The sequence below is a fragment of the Bombus flavifrons genome, chromosome 2, assembly GCF_040668555.2.
Source record: "Bombus flavifrons isolate JBK064 chromosome 2, iyBomFlav1_principal, whole genome shotgun sequence".
Lineage (NCBI taxonomy): Eukaryota > Metazoa > Arthropoda > Insecta > Hymenoptera > Apidae > Bombus > Bombus flavifrons.
Window position 1 is genome coordinate 6,547,714 of NC_138443.1, and position 16,598 is coordinate 6,564,311.

The 16,598-nt window shown below is 38.1% G+C and overlaps 2 protein-coding genes and 1 long non-coding RNA gene across 10 annotated transcripts in view; 1 reads left to right on the forward strand and 2 right to left on the reverse strand.

Annotated features, from left to right (window-relative positions):
* Positions 1–371: 371 nt before the first annotated feature.
* Positions 372–1,701, forward strand: LOC138189831 (uncharacterized). The gene is made up of 3 exons (XR_011176138.1): positions 372–511; positions 1,288–1,508; positions 1,584–1,701. It is a non-coding gene; the product is annotated as an uncharacterized LOC138189831 (long non-coding RNA).
* Positions 1,702–2,776: 1,075 nt separating this feature from the next.
* Positions 2,777–4,911, reverse strand: MBD-like (methyl-CpG-binding domain protein 2). 3 transcript variants are annotated; one of them, XM_069132023.1, is made up of 5 exons: positions 4,655–4,911; positions 4,335–4,476; positions 3,952–4,005; positions 3,254–3,466; positions 2,777–2,987 (listed from the first exon to the last, which is right to left on the reverse strand). In XM_069132023.1, the coding sequence occupies exons 1-5, from the start codon at positions 4,783–4,785 to the stop codon at positions 2,889–2,891; spliced, it is 639 nt and encodes a 212-aa protein (XP_068988124.1). In that variant the 5' UTR covers positions 4,786–4,911; the 3' UTR covers positions 2,777–2,888. The 3 variants fall into 3 exon arrangements, with proteins under 3 accessions (XP_068988124.1, XP_068988123.1, XP_068988125.1); XM_069132022.1 differs by having other exon boundaries at positions 3,221–3,466; positions 4,655–4,910; XM_069132024.1 differs by lacking the exon at positions 3,952–4,005 and having other exon boundaries at positions 3,221–3,466; positions 4,655–4,908.
* Positions 4,912–5,387: 476 nt separating this feature from the next.
* LOC138189828 (protein groucho) overlaps positions 5,388–16,598 on the reverse strand; it is a 154,428-nt gene continuing 143,217 nt past the window's right edge. For 5 of the 6 annotated variants that reach the window (XM_069132014.1, XM_069132017.1, XM_069132016.1 and 2 more), the window contains 6 exons: positions 12,108–12,230; positions 11,747–12,029; positions 11,029–11,284; positions 10,089–10,364; positions 8,618–9,221; positions 5,388–8,093 (listed from right to left, as the gene is read on the reverse strand). In XM_069132014.1, coding sequence (XP_068988115.1) covers positions 7,986–8,093; positions 8,618–9,221; positions 10,089–10,364; positions 11,029–11,284; positions 11,747–12,029; positions 12,108–12,230 — 1,650 coding nt within the window. In that variant the 3' untranslated portion in view covers positions 5,388–7,985. The remainder of the gene's footprint in view (positions 8,094–8,617; positions 9,222–10,088; positions 10,365–11,028; positions 11,285–11,746; positions 12,030–12,107; positions 12,231–16,598) is intronic. The other variant, XM_069132015.1, reaches the window with a different exon arrangement.

Below are 16,598 nucleotides of genomic sequence, written 5' to 3' on the forward strand. Positions count from 1 at the left end.
TATAAATAAAAGATAAATACTGATTCCCATTTTTTATAAACAAACACGGAAATCAAGAAACCAGAACAGGTTTACGAGACTCAAATTTCTAATCGACGTTTGCCACGTGTCTCGTCCTGGAAACAACAAAATCTAATTTCGGGGAATTCGATTGGCTTAGAAGCGTGACACCTGATGATAGTTTCGTTTGAATTATAGCGGGAGACTCGCGATAACGATACACGGATCTTCTTGACTCAGATTACAAGTTCTTCGACGCGTTCAACCGCAAACGCGCATATTCTATCAACCGCAACGGCGTTTAAGCAGGGATTAAGTTTTATCCGGGACCGGCTACGTCCACATGTAACGAATACAGTTTAATACGTTCGATTGTTCTCGCCTTGTTATCTGTTTTATTGTATGTACGTTTGCGGATTATGGCGCACGAAAGTGAAACATCACCATTTTTTACGATTATCCGCGAAATACACATTTAATTTGTGTTAAGACGTATTGAAATTTACGGGTGGTACGTTAGTTCTTCAAATAGAACTTGATAAAATAAGACAAACAAGTTTCTACAGATGCAAACCTATCGTTTCGCAAATATGGAATGATTAAAATTAACTTTCACCGATAAACTTAAACTGTCAACCAATTATTACGATACTGGTATTTTTGCGTTGCTTTTCTCTACTATTCAATATATAAACAATATTAATCCGTTAATAACACGAAATATGTACGCCAATGTCGTGTGTTTGATAAAAGCTAGAATTGCGAAGTTTTGTAATCTCTGCATTGCAACGTAAATAAATATAATCGTATTCATTTAAAAATATTGGGGAATATTTATGCAAAGGTTCATTTTCAAAAGTGGTTTGTACATATGTTCGTTCTAGTTACAAGTTATGTCTATAATTCTATGACAATTTGTATTTATACACAAAGGAACTTCTAGTAAGGAATGTCTAACACATTTTAGACACACAAGAATGCAATCGTTTCCTTGTAAACTCCAGAATAATCTAGACAGACTAAGAATGTTCGCGAAAGTTCCCATGGCAAACTGATAACATTCTCGGATAAGCGATTAAAAATATTCATACAAAAACTACTAATATGCTATATACAAAAACTACTAATATGCTATATACAAAAACTACTACTAATAAGTGCTCGACAATATATCTATATAGATTCCATTAATTCATACAACTCTTAAATGAATTCTTAATTTCTCGTAGGATACCATCGGTTAAAAATCTTATAACATACTTCATATTACATTACTACTTGTTATAGCACGACAATCAGCGTCGCATCACTTCGACAGCAACACTGAAAAGTCGGATGGAACAAGCATATCCTTGACAATGTGTGCTGAATATTCGGGTCACATCCTCGATCAGACTTCCTTCACCGGTATAACACGCACACACGAGTATACGCGTCCAAAGAGAAGACACGTAAGGCCGATTAGACAGGGATATACAAACGTGTTCGGCGAATTATAACGATTTAAAGTAGGACATGTGCATGTATGTCTATCGTAGCTCTCTTTGTCCACTCTTGCTCTCTTTCTCTTTCTAACCATTTAGAAATAAGGGAAAACGACCCTTCGCGAACAGGGAAACAGCTGTTGAGCGATGATGAGAAGAGGACGGAGGTCGGGATTCGGAGAATGGCAGAGAAGGCAGATAGAGTGAAAAAAGAGGTTACCACCTGGCTTACCTGAAAACCGACGTCGGTATACCTGCCCGAGCATTCTTTTGTGCGGGCCCCGAGGCACGCACCCATTCCCATACGGACATATTACATCCTACAAAACTACATGGCACAACGTTACTGTCGTGATGCTGAGAAAGATGTTTTAGGAATATATTAGACGGCAGAATGTCCTTGAATCGTGTATGTATATGAAGGTGCTCGTTTTTGCATCGTCGATGTCACTGACTTTCGCATAAGATCGATGCATAGTTGACCCATTCTCCCTCTCGTTAGACTATACACGACTTTGGACGAGTCCTAACTTGATTACACCATAATTTAGAACTGGCAGTCAGATTTTCTTCTAAGGAAGATTAAGCGTTACACGTTAAAAAATTGTTTCCGTTGATGATGAATTCTGATTCTTTGTAGAATATTTCATTGTGAAGATATAAAATCAAAAGACGTTGGTATAGGTAGGACGAAGTGTCGCGTGCTTGAATAATTCAAGTACGTCTAATGGCTAATATATTAAAATGGCATATGGTTCGGTTGCACGCGTGTTTCTACTTTTTCTCGTACAGAACCACTCGCTTCAGGGATCATTTCGTGCGGCCTCGTTTCCGGCCCGTGTGAAGCCAGATGCAGTTTCTTTCCCGTTAAGTTTGTCGAATCCGAGGAATCGCTGAATTCTCGTGACCGACCCTTCTCAATTTTCTGAATACACACCGAAAATCCGGGCAGATGGCAAATGACCGCGGTACTCAAACCATTAATATTATCAGCAGCTCGTAACGAAAAGCGAAATTGGATTTTATGAAAGAACAGCTGACATGCTCGAACCCTCTTCCATCGTCCAACACGATTTTATCGCGGTTTCGAAACTTTTTTCTCTGCAATTGCGAATAACTCTTTAAATCTACCAATAATTGTCTGCTGCAGTTTACAGAGTAATAACATTGCAAATGTATTGTACAAATGCGTGAATTTCTTACGATACAATATTTTAGAACGATTAGCTTATAACGGAGTATTTAGTACTAGTACTGAATGTATAGAGTATTTAGTAATAGTACTGAGTTACTTCTTTTCTTTCTTTACAAAACATTTATTATAAAAATTGGTATGACATAATTTATAATGAACTTAGGACTAGGGATGAGCGAATTAAAATATAGCTAAGAAAATTGTACAACTTATATAGGAACTCCTCGTAAAGCATCTTGTAGTTTTTTTCTTGCAAGAGCAACACGGTCCTCTTGTCTCTTGATGTCTTCGTCAGCTATCGAGACTGCCTAGAACAAAAGAGGAACTAATTTATCGATTTTGATTTGACAATAGTCACGTTAAAAGTTTGGTTGACACCGTCTCTATTGTCTTTGTCGATATACCCTTTCAAACCTCCAGTACATAATTATTTACATTCCGTAATAGGGTGTTGGATCGTGTGCTCAACTGTATGTTACACGTAACACGAGTGATTTTAATATACATAGCACCCTATTTGGTATCTAAATATCTATTCTACCTGTACGAGGGGTTGATCGGGATTAAGAAATACCCCGGGATTCTTCTCTAAAGCTGTCTTCGAACCCGTTTGTCCCGTGACTGGTTGAGACGAAACGTGTAACGCAGTTGCAACACTTTGAAGCAACGTTTCTTCTGTAATATACGGACCAACGGGCTTCAAACTTTTTGGTAAGTCCATCGCGTCGAATTCGAAGCCATCTGGATCGCATGCCCTTAAACCTTCCAAACGTTTCTCCCAAAATAACTGTAAGATCAAAAAGATTATTTATGTACAATTAATAATAAGTATTTATATAAGACCATAACATTAATGTATATGAAATAATATAATATTTAACACGCATAAGAATAATCCAATTAAGAAAGCAGGATATATTTGCTTCATGGCGCAAGCAAAATCATAATATACAATTAAATATCGTAGTCTCTGCAAAATAAATCAAATGCATTATATTTTGACTGATAAAAAACAAACAATGCATAACAGTGAAGAACTTAATAATCTATACATTACATTAAACACATGTTTGTTATGAATCTAATTTCTATGAAAGGTTCACATAACAAAGGATTTTCTAATGATACATGCAATACGTAACTGCTTAAAAACTAGCTGATAATTATGGATGCCCATTTTTAGACGCTTTGTGTAAAACATTGTACATTCATTGATATAAAAAAGTCACATAATCATTAATGATTCCATAAGTACATCGAGCAATATGTTACCTGCTTAGGCTTATCTTGGGAGCCGTATTTGCCATCAGTTTTATCGGCTCCTTCCTAAACGAATGATTTGATGATTGAACCATGAGAATTTATAGGGGACATCAAATTCCAATAATTAAATCATACATTCTAATGACTTTGTACTTTTGTTACAATAGTCGTTTGGAATATTACTTTTACGTATGAAGGGAATATGATTCAATTATTACTAAATGACGAACTTCTGATAAACAACGTAATGAATGAGGCAAAACAATTTCAAACTTGAGAAATGTTTTTCCTTCGAGTACACATATAAAGGTTAGAAACATAGGCAAGATATGTTATAATACGATTATCGGATGTGTATGTACAGATAAGGAAAAGAAGTAACAAATGTTAACCTGTTTTGGTTTTTCTTGATTTCCATGCTTGACGTCCTTCACTTTTCCTTCCTGTGTCTTGTAAATGGTTACTGGTTGTTTGAATATAGATGCAGTTTGCCTTATCGGTGGTACTAATGATGCGTCATTCCTGACCCCGCGACTGGAAGAAACATTCGTGGTGTCATAAACATGCATTACTGAGGTTAGAATCGACTACACTAAATGTTCCTGCATCGATTTTAATCGATACATCATGAACGCACAACACAAGCATCTATCACTTCCTACATGACATATATGTAACGTAAAGATATAAATTTCTAAAATGAAAGACGTACCTGTAATAATAAACGTCAACTTTTCCAGTAGACGACAACTGATTTTGACTTTTTCTCGAGGCTTCTTCCCTAATCGGCCAATTTGTTGGTAGCGCCGATGGATATTTCTTTTTCTCTACTGACATATTCATTTTGCACAAGTGTTTATTTCAACGTACACTCGCACGTTCCCCGAAATTACTTAAATAATTAACGAGCGAGCACACGAGCCAGCTACCGGAGGCCATATTGATGCGTTCCGCTAAATTCGAGTAGGTTAGTATAGTTATTAGTTTGAGTAATTACCTACGTGGTGGCGTTACTATTCATGCAGTTATTGAACCTCTTCCCCGTAATATTTACTCTGAGCGGCACATCAATTTACACTACATATACAAACTGAACGATTTATTCTATTTTCTTTTATTATAAAACTTTTTGTGGATAACGAAAAGGTATATCATATGGACACTTTTTCCTAGTATTTTATGCTAATATTAGCGACCCTAAACACTTAATTCCTGACTGAATATGTGAGATTTCGTTTCTTATTTTTGTATATTTATACAGGTGAGTTTATATGAGTTTATATATTATAGAATTTCGAAATATTTAAATGATAAATTTTCTTTATATTTATAAGTAATAAATCGTTATTTTCTCAACTTTTTTATTATCGGTTTCCTTAAAAATAAATCAGATGTTACGAAAGGGATAATGGAGGGATCAGTGTTAATAAAACTTCACACATATGTATATAGATATAGATGATTTAATTGTCGAAAGAAACAATCTTCGCGTAGCTATAGGAACAACATGAACTGTGCTTGGAAAGGATTAACACTTGTCTTTTGTTTTTTCTTGTTCTGGCTGGAAACGCATATTTCTCATCGCTTTCGTACACACGGAGTGCAAATTACGAGCACGGAGACACAAGCCAATGAAACGCGGGGCAGAGACTGTTTAGTTTTTCTTTTTAAATTGCGGATATCGAATCACGATTTCGCTCTGTTCTTCCTAGTGCATCTGTGTGTATGTGTGTATGCAACTGTATGCGGGTATGCGTAATTAGTCACTGTAAAAGAATATCGATTCTGTACAAGTTAATCCATTAAAGAGATAATTAACTATTGAGTCTTCTTGAGGTATCGTTGTTTCTATTGGTCTATCATCGGAGCTGTGCTCGTCGAAAATCTATCTGTTTTTTACACATCTTTTTCCTTCTATTTTCTCTATGTTTTTTCTATATCTTTTTTTTTTCATTTTTGCGACGTATAATTCGTATTAATTTTTTTAATTTTTTTAGTCTCGCGGCAGTATACAGCGTCGATTCTACGACGATCACAGCGAATGTAAAACGTGTGTTGTCTTCCTGTAACAAAATATAAATCTCCATTATGCATCCCCTGCTTTTACCGTTGAATATCCGAATAATAATTACCTAGTACCCTATCAATTTTATACGCCGTTTTCACAGGCATCGAAGAAATCGTTAACCGCGTGTACGTGGCGCAATTTTATTTTCTTTTGCTTTTGATATCGCTATCAGTCACAATGTACGTGTGTCTCTCGTTGATCGAGTCGTTAACAAATTAAACCTATGTGATAGCCGTGTGCGACACTCACAAAAATATTCTCGCATGAATATCTCATGAAGAAACGTATCTAACAGCGTAAGTAGCCCACATGATCCTATTCGTGAATACGAATAATAGCGTTGATGCCTCGTAATGGCAGTAATGATACGCGTTCATGAGAACCTTTTTAAAGTTTATGTTTCATTCTTCTAACGAATCTTAATCTTCATTGGGTACGTTTAAATTTTTTTATGCAAGTGTAAAACTATAATTCCTTCGCAAACGGTACAATAAGTAAAGTACATCGTACATAGTTCACCATGTATATCCAATCATAGAGATTCAAAACCAGTAAAATACAAATAAATCATTACAAGTAGATTAGTAGAATATACAGTTCATTATTAGAACAATGATCACATTTTATTTTAATATGTAATAGCACTAAAATTCTTTATAGTAAAATGTAAATAAATTGATTCGATAAATAATTTTCCTTTAAAAATTGGTTTGAGGTCCAATGCGAACGAGATACGATGTATTATAAATTTGTGCCCCGTGAAGGATACAGCGATTTTTTTTTGGTACCGATATCAATTACAGTGCGATGGGAAACTCTTGAAACTTTTCTGTTTGTTCTACGCGTATTTTTCACAGAAAATGAGTGAAGAGATCAAACGTACTGTTGTTTTTCTGTCAGCCTGCTTTCGTGCCTTTCACAATTTCTCACAGTTACCGCAGAACATATAGTTACGAATGGTAGCTGTAATACCGACATATAGAACAGCAACGAAAGAACGAAAATATTCGTAACTGAACTTTCTATATGAGTACAAATTTCGGGGATACGCTCTTTTTTTTCCTTTTACACACTCTTCCTCGTAATGGAAATGTCCAGGATCGTGCAAGAAACCCAACTTCTTTTACACATTTTAGCACGATCGAAATTACATCGATTCGATCTCTACGTTTTCTATCCTCGGATTAAAACGTTCTTGCTCCTACATTGTTGTGTGTTCAGTATATTTATGTAAAATTCTGTAACACGACACACACATTCCTACTTTGACCGGTCTACACCTTAGATCGTGGTTTGCTCCGTACGTACAGTCCTTTCTTTCTTTCTCAGGCATCTCAGTTCGTTCTTTCGTAGACCATAGTAAAGCACGAGGACATCACGCGCGGTGAAAATGCCAATAACATTTCACTTTGCATCTCTCACAATCGCACGAACTTTTTATCGTAAAATTCTATATTACATTAGTAACATATTACACAAGGGACTTCTCGCCTCGAAGTCGAACACGCGGACCACAATCATCCGAGCGAACATTATCACGCATAAAAGTCCCATTCATCATATTTTCTTAGCGTATTTATAACATATGTACTATACAATCTTAAATACCTAAAACGTTCTGCCACCTTTATATATATTTATATCTATATAATGTAACTTCAGTTCGGCTCGCAGCTTCCTCTGGTCTTTCTCTTTCTCTCTCTCTCATGTAACACGGAAGCCGCTGCGCGTGATTCAAATTTAACAAATATAACACACGCTAACGTATCATTCGTCGACTCACAAAAGAACTGTTTTTCTTTTTCTCATAATACACTTTGTGGAGTGCATACTCTTATCTTTCGTGTAATTCTTGAAACAGGCTTCTTCCACTTTTTCTTGTCTTTAAGCTTGTTTCTTCTACGCATCGATGTTATAAAACCATAACACATTTGACAAGATTCAGTATCTTTAAATGTATCGTCCAGTTGGCTGTTCAGTATATCACTTCATATACTGTTGCTTTCTTATCACCCGATCCAGTCACGATATACTTGTCGTCCGTAGAAATATCGCAACTGAGCACCGACGAGGACTCCTTCGACTGTAACATCAAATTATTTTATTATTAGGAGAAATTGGAAATTATTTTATTATTATTAGATTTCGACTATATGCATACAATAACAGTATGCGAATTATACTGCAATTGATTGGAGATGACTTAAGTCAACAAAGGGGAAAGTATATCAGTTTGCTTTTTAAATTTGTCATAATTTATATATAGTACAGGCTACGATATAACGAGGTCGTAAAATGTTACGTTAAAAAATTCACAGAAATACTGATACGTAAGGACTTGAGACTCTGGATATATGAAAAAGTTTCTAATACATCATAATGTATTATATTCTAACTCATTTTCCGGTTTGTTGATATAGCAATCAATATTTGCAACAAATCTGCAAACGTCGTTGATCATAACTTTTCGTTTATTTTATTGTGCTAAATTTATTGTTCGAAAAATCAGAATATATGATTGAAATTTAATTAAATTCAATCAACTACCCCATCATAACGTGCCCTGTATCACATCCAGTGGAATAGAGATGGATTATCAAGTTTTACCTGGAATATTGAGGCACCGTATGGTGTACGCCACGCGTTCAGTAAATTGTCCTTGCCAGTTGAGACGAACCACTTGCCGCAGGTAGCGAAACGTAACGAAAGTACACAAGACTCGTGTAAATGTAGCTGATATTTGTCCGGTTTCGTGGCGTGCAAGACTTCAACATTTGAATTTTCCATTCCTACTGCCAACCACTCGCCAGTAGGACAGTAACCAAGTGAGAATATTTGCGAGGTAAAATCGTGCTGTTGAAGTTGCCTGCCTTCCCGAAGATCCCACGAGCGCACGGTATTGTCTAATCCTCCGGTCCACAGTTTCGAACCATCCGCGGAGATGTCGATGCAGGATGCACCATCCGTGTGACCTTGGAATTGTCTGAGCAAAGACTGGTTCTGTATATCCCATACAGCGATGTTACCATCGCTGCAACAGCTGAAGCAGACTTTGGAGTCCGGCGAAATTGCCAAAGCATAACAGGCTGGCGCATTCGACGTCAATTCAGCTTTGATCCTTGGCGTTGGACTCGCCAGATCCCAGATGCTCAGGTTGCTTGCTTCGCCACCTACGATGAGTGTCCTTCCATCTGGTAGTAGTTTCACCGATCTGTTTGTCAAAAGAGAAAGCGGTATTAGTTTACGGAATGGAATAATTAAAAGCTGTTTGTTTTTTACTTTGGATATTTATTATTTAAAGTGTTTATTAATCATTATTTGATATTTATTATTTGATTTGTTTAATATATTAAACGTCATGTAGGTCATCGAAATCCGACAAATTTCTGTTCAAGCTGTTCATGTTTCTGCACGTATAAAATAAACAATGCTACATACATACAGTTTAAATGGAATATCAGTGAAAAGCAGCGCGATACGTAGTGTTTATATTTTAAGTATAATACATTTGAAATATACATTATGGAAATTATCTGAAGGCAAAGATTGCAAAACAAATATTAACATTCATCTATTTATACGACCACCGATTACCAATTCAGTTTTTCATGAATAAGTTATCATGCTCATATACATTTCTATTATATCTTTGTTTCTAATTCCAGCTTCTAACACGTTAAATAAATACAGTAGCAAGCAGTAAGCTTAAGAATGAAAATAATCACACATTACGTCAATCGAAATTAATGTAATTAATTAACGATGTCTATCGCTAGCACAGAACACAGTTGCAAATTTGTTAAGAGCAATCCTCGATACGTCGAATTGCAAAGCAATTAACGCTCAAAGTCAAGATAAGATGCTGTCTCGTCGTTTCAAACTAGTTAAGTGACTGAACTAGCGTGTTTCTCGAAAGGTCGAAATTACACATATCGTGATTCGGTAAACGAGACCGCAATGACGTTCGTAGAGGCGGAAGGGCAGACGCTAATCAGAATTTATTCAGCGGCGAATCTCGCGTTTGCCAGACAGCGTGGAAAGTTAATACGACGTTGTGCGAACGTAACGTTTAACCAACCTGATGTAGTTGTCTCGTTGCAGGCAATCAAGCTGCGAAACGTGTTTCGCGCTACCGCTGCCGCCCTGATTGATGTCCCAGACCTTGACGCATCCTTTGCCACCGGTGTAAACGTATTTAGTCGGATTCGAGATCGTTACCGCGCACACCACCTCGCCGTGTGTCAGGGTATTTATCTGGCGCGCATGACGCGGTATTCCTTGTCCAATTAGAGCATCGTGAGGGAACGGAACCGGCTGCATCTGGCCTTCACTCGATACGTGGAAACTGTACGCACTGTAAGACAAAGGAATTTTACGCTCGTTATTCCTCGTAATTGCGGTACTTGGGATTTTCTTGATGGACGAGCTCCGTGATTTTCAATGACTCTGTTTGCTCCTCTAGTTATATGTGATTGAAGCTATGATTAATGGCGCTGATGGATGAATCGTGTAGCCAGTTAGATCGATAGAAGATGTGGATTATTTAATAATTGCTAATTGTGTAGGTTGTAGGTAATTGGTGTGCAGAAAATATAGTACGGTGATTATCTAATAACCGCTAGTTGCACAGTTGATACGAAGGAAATACTGTACGATTAGGTAAGATTGAATATTGTCTATTAAGTCAAGATTATTCATTCGTCAGTATCCATTTTCAAATCTTTGACAACTGTTTTTTACTCTTATTATTAGTTTAAATATACACTTTCGTCCATAAGTCACGGATCGGTAATTTTAAAGACAAGCTACAATAAAATATGTATAAATAATATACGACAGTAAATAACTTCATTTTGCAATTACAACGCCAATTTGTACGTACCTTAAGCGTACTGAGCAAGCGTACCATAACTTATAGAGGATAGTGTAAATACTTTCTCTTCGAAATTTATCGGTGGAAATGAATGTGTTAGAGTCCTGAAGGAAGAAATTCATCAAGGCCGGAGAAAAGCACTTACGGTTTGCCACCGGGTACACCGAGAGGTCCAAGAGGTGCCCTCATGCTTCCGTGAGGATCGTAGAGTTGCTGAAGAGGCGGTCTTGCGGGATATCCATTCAGGGCCGAAGGATAACCCAGCACGTCCACATGAGGTCCTGCGGGTGGATGATGTGGCGGCGGATAGTGTGGCGGATAAGGGCCGACCGCCGAAGCCGAGACCAGTGGTTTGCTGGAACTCGATGGTTTCAGACCACCGGAGCCGGAGCTGCTACCACCTGTCGACCATACATTTATCGTCAGACTTGCCAAGTATTTTCCATCAACTTGATTGATACGAAAATTCTGAATACTAGCGAATTTATGCAAACGAGAACGAAAATTATCGCATTTATATGAAACTCACAGAATTATTTGGGAATTTTTGAAAGCAACGAAATTAATAGTAACGAAACGTTCGAACACCAGCGATAAAGAGATTAACACTGTATTCTTATAAACGATTTTATTGTTACGAAACATATCTCTAAGAAAAAGCGAAAATACTTTAAACAATCGTAACAACAATAACGAAGAAGAATTCCTGAACATAGTATTATTACTACAACACCATAATGAATGAGATTTTTACATTGATCTTCTCATTACATATTATCATACTCATAATCATTTCAAATTATATACACGCTTGGAAATTATCAGAAAAATAATATAATAAAACAAAAAAATAGATAACAAACCCGCAGACGTGGGTGTGACGGGTTTCGAGATCGGTGTGGTGGGTTTTTCTCGTTCCTCCATCTTTTTAGCCGAAGGTGTGCTCGCGTTGCTGCTGGTACCACTCCTCGGCGACGGTGGTGGCACTTCTTTCTTAACCTGGCTGCTCAAAGGCACCGAAGATGGACCGAGTTTGTCAAGGCCATTCTCCCTAGGAGACGCTGTGCCATTCGCCGTCGGACTCGTTGGCCCTTCACTGGCATCGTCTACCACCAAGTCCTGGTCGCTCTTTTCACCATCGCTTTGCTATCGGGGAAAACGTGTACGGCTTTAATAAAGTATACTATTGGTCAGAGAGCATGGAGAACCATCCTAGATACCTACATGGCCTATGTCTTTATCTTGCTCCTTTTTCATCTTCTTCAATGGCAGATGATCGTGATGCTGGGGATCGGGTGATCGCGGCCTACTGTATTTTTCGCGTTCCGCTGGCGATATCGAACTTCTCTGGAACAATGTAAGCAAAGAATACATTAAGAGGACCAGATAAACGCATGAAACGAAATTTTATTCTATTATTAGCAAGTGGGTATATTGATCTTTGTACGTTTTTATGTTGATAGTAATCGAAGATAACGTTTACACCTGAGAACTTGAAATGACTTTGATCGTTAATCTCACGACTTTGATACTGCCATAATCTTCAAGACACTTTGATTACCACTGTCAAGACCTCGATGACCCGCGTGATTTTCGAATAATCTCAACGAGAAATAACGGTACCTTGTTAATTCTTTATAATTACTGTATCAATTAGTATAGTACTTCAAAATTTGTTTAGGCTTGTACTAATCATATCGCAAGTACATCTTGTGTGCGATATTTATTAAATATAAAATTGAGAACTTCTTTGCTAACAAATGAAGAACAGTCATCGCCTACAGTCAATTTTTAGATCGCTCTAAGATTACTATTTTGTTAATCCACACGTCAGATTTATCATAAATACAACTTGTATTGCCACTCCAATATCTGAAACCAATTTCTGTAACTCAAACACAGCAGGGGCAAATATTTTCCCGTACACTTTTATCGAATCCATCAAATCGTCTCTGTGATATCATCAATCGTTTATCAGAGACCGCAAATATTGCGGTATAAAAGATACGCTGTCATGTTAGATATCCATCGAAACGCGCATCTGCCGGAAGACGTTCTTTCCCGGAGAAAAGCAACCAGGGTGAAGGAAGCCGTAAAACGAGCGTCAAGATCTATCACGAGAAGTCATTCCAGGATTGTATACAATTCGACTCCAAATCTCATCAATTTCGTTGAAGATTTTGACAGACGGGCATTCTTCGTTTCGGCAGAAAGATTACGGAAAGCTTGAACCGTTTCCTCTGTCTTACGATTAAATAAAATATTTGCCCGTCGATGCACCGAGGGGCAATTGAATTACACGCCTCTGCCTCCATCAATTTCTTGCTTCGTTGTCGTGAAGAAGCAACAGAGAAAATAATACAGAAAAATCATCGACACGGCTGAAACGGTGTTAGCTGTGAAAATGTAGACGAAAAATTTTTATTCATCTCGTAGACGGTTCGTGAAATGCTCCCATATTCCTTTCTTTGTTCTACTTAGAATTTCTGGTTAATATAATTTTGGATTTGTCGATGCTTGTAAGATATTTTGATACTGACAAGAATGGATTTTTCTGATATACTTCTGTAACGTATTACGAACATTAACTTCAGTTAATTGATTAATTGAGTAGTAAATATAATATGATTAATTCAACGTTTTTGAAATGTTAGGTGATTTTAATGAATACAAGTTTGAGTTAAGTATAGTAAAATTGACAATAAATAAAAAACAATGTAAGTAAGAAAACAATGTTTCGATATAAATATAATAATACTCGATAACGTGAGAAAATTGGATTATTTAACAGGTAACATGCACTCACAACCATTGTTTCAAAATCGTCCTTAACGATCAATTTTAATTCTAGATAGATTATACACTTATCAAATACCATTATTTCGAGTAATAATGTCAACTGAACGGTATTTTCCATTAAAATAATTATTTACATTTTTTCCTCAAACGAACGAAATTATTCCTACCAAAGCAATGATCAAGAACAATTACAATAATTAAACGATTAAAACGATTGAAGCTTAAAAAAAATTAGAAGAATTTCTTTTCTTTCTTAAAGTGTCCACGAAAACAATCCTCGTGGTGACATTTTTCAACTACCCAACTTCACCGATAAGAAGTCGAACAAAGAATGCGATTTAGATAAATTCACGCTTCTCCCTGCTCCACTATTGCGTGCCTATTAATTCTCAGACCTATCTTCTCCCTCTGTTCGACATTTCTCCCCTACAGAATAGAGACGATAACAGTCTAGAGGGTTGCGCGTGAATGCGCGCCGAAAATGTCTCTGGGAAACGGAGACGCCAATACTATCGAGAGATACGAAGGTCCCGAAAGGCGTCGAAGATATTATCGACAGGAAGTTTTACGAGCGACAGTTTTGTCGTCGATACGGCGACGTCTCTCTTTACCGTCCCTCTTCATCCACGTAAGCGACCGTGAGCCTTTTTCCCCTGATAACTTTTCTGTCCCCATCCGGAGCAACACCGTAAACTACCCTCTCTCGCGGCCTCTCTCGACCCCGAAGTAAATCTCCTCTTCTCAATTACCCTTCGTCTCTCATCCACTGCCACCTCTGGCTCGGTCCATTACCCCGACGCCCCGGTATCATCCTTTCCGAGCATCGGCCGCGTCCATAGGACTCGTGCGTTGCCTAAAAGGAAATGAAATAGGGCGACTCTGCAGTGATTTAGGAAGCCACTAGATGGCTGCTTCTTTTTCGAGGGATTCGCGTGTGGTTGACTTTACGAGGGGAATGCAGAGAATGATTAAATTCAACGGAAGGGGATAATTAAATTTACACGGGCTGATAATTGTATTGGTAAGTTATTATTGTCGAGTAGGATGAAATTTGCTTTGTGGATCTTTGACATTATAAAGTTATACGTTTAATATGTGGAGTGGGGAGAAATAATTAATTTTGGCCAGTGTGATAATTATTGAAAGGTTATTATTATTGAGTAGGACGAGGCGTTTTTGGAATTTGTTACGCGAACCTTTGCAATTATGTATATTATACTGGTAGCAGGAAGTAATTAAATTTGTTCGGCATAATCGACTATCGATTAGGATGAAATGTTTTTGATATCTGCTTTGTGCATCTTTGATATTATCAAAGTTATACGTTTAATGTTTGAAGTGGGAAGAAATAATTAAGTCCGTGCAATGTGATAATAGGTCATTAATATCGAGTAGGATAGAATTTGCCATGTAGATCTTTGTAATTAGGAACGTACACCTATGTTTAATACATCTAAACAAATAGAATACACGGCACAGTAATGAGCAATATGTCCATAGATTCATCAGAAGCTTCTGGTGCCTTATAAATTCTGCAAATTCGTTCAAATTTCAATTGGGAAAAAAATTCCAGGTAAGCAGATATGAGTGGCATTTCTCAGATAATATCGGGACGAATAAAAGGCGTGTTTCTGGCACGCGGCGAAGACAATCGGGGCGACATCGAAAAATTCAGCTTGACGAAGCTTCCAGTCGGAGACTAGTCGGTTCACTCGATAAAAAGGGGGCGAAGGCTGAGTGGCCATGCGAAAGAGAACGAATTCCCTGGAAAGATGCAAGAAAACACGCACACGGCCGCGTTCGAACGACTTCTCAAAGGAAGGAATCCCCAGAGGAGCCGTATTATGTGCTTCTCGCTCGACTTTTCTAGAACGAAAGCAGCTAAAGTGGGATCCGTTTCCACTCTCGCAGGGCAAAACGAGATACCGTACCTCTCCTCGTTACCACGTAATGGTCAGTCACTATTTATCCGGCCAGGAGCCAGGAGAGTCGGTCCGGTTACAACTGTCGCGTTCCTAGAAAGGAAAGCGTTCGTCGAGAGACAAGAGCTGTGTATATGTCTCTCAGCTCGTTCCTTTTCCTGGATAAATCGACGGTAGAAGAAAATATACACACACAGAGCGTAGAGAAGAAAAGGAGACTTCGACTGCTTGGATATTTCCAAGAACGATCCTTGCTATTCTTTCTCGAAGGAAGAAGAACGGAAGAGATATTGCGAGAAGAATACAGAGAGGCGAGGCATTATCATAAAAATGCGAGGAATCTCGAAGATCTTGGATTTATGTCGGAACGGAGATGGTTAGCTCGAGATAAGTTTCGTAGAATTGGGAGTAACAGTCCTCACGCGGATAAAGGAACCCCTGTATGAATCGTCGTAGCCCAAGTTTCGACGTGTCATGGAATTTTTATGTGGCTGTTGGCCTTTTTTCGCGAACAACTGGTTCGCCTCTATCTCGGAAAATCGACTGTATACACTTTTGCCTTCTAGACATGGTGAAATGATGTTCCGAACGTACGTCGATCGTTTCGTGTAACACGTCTAGCAATGGATGTTCGAGTCTCTTCCGTTATTTACATTTGATACGTGTTTTTCTTTCTACTTATGCTTCGTCGAAAGCACGCAAGGTAGACGTGCGAATGCCGGCTTCGGTTACCAGACACATCGTGTACACGTTTCACCCGGAGCCACTTTTTCCCTTGCACAATACGTTCGATTCCCGGCGGTGTATTCAGCGGCCTTATCTACCCCGGTGCAAACGCATCGTTTTCCTTCTCGCCATTGAAATACCGAAAGCACTCGATGCTCTGTCACGAGAGAAGCTTCCTCTCTCCCTACTATTTCTCACCTCCTGCCACGTACCGTCCTCGCGCGCCGTGTACACGGTATTCTCCGGTGCGAGCGTGTACGTGTGTACA

Excerpts from the sequence above, each read along its gene's own strand:
- MBD-like (XM_069132022.1), bottom strand. The coding sequence starts at position 4,785 with ATGAATATGTCAGTAGAGAAAAAGAAATATCCATCGGCGCTACCAACA. Across the intron at positions 3,467-3,951 it reads CCCAAGATAAGCCTAAGCAG|TTATTTTGGGAGAAACGTTT; the intron begins GTAACATATTGC and ends TTGATCTTACAG. Across the intron at positions 2,988-3,220 it reads CCGATCAACCCCTCGTACAG|GCAGTCTCGATAGCTGACGA; the intron begins GTAGAATAGATA and ends CTTTTGTTCTAG.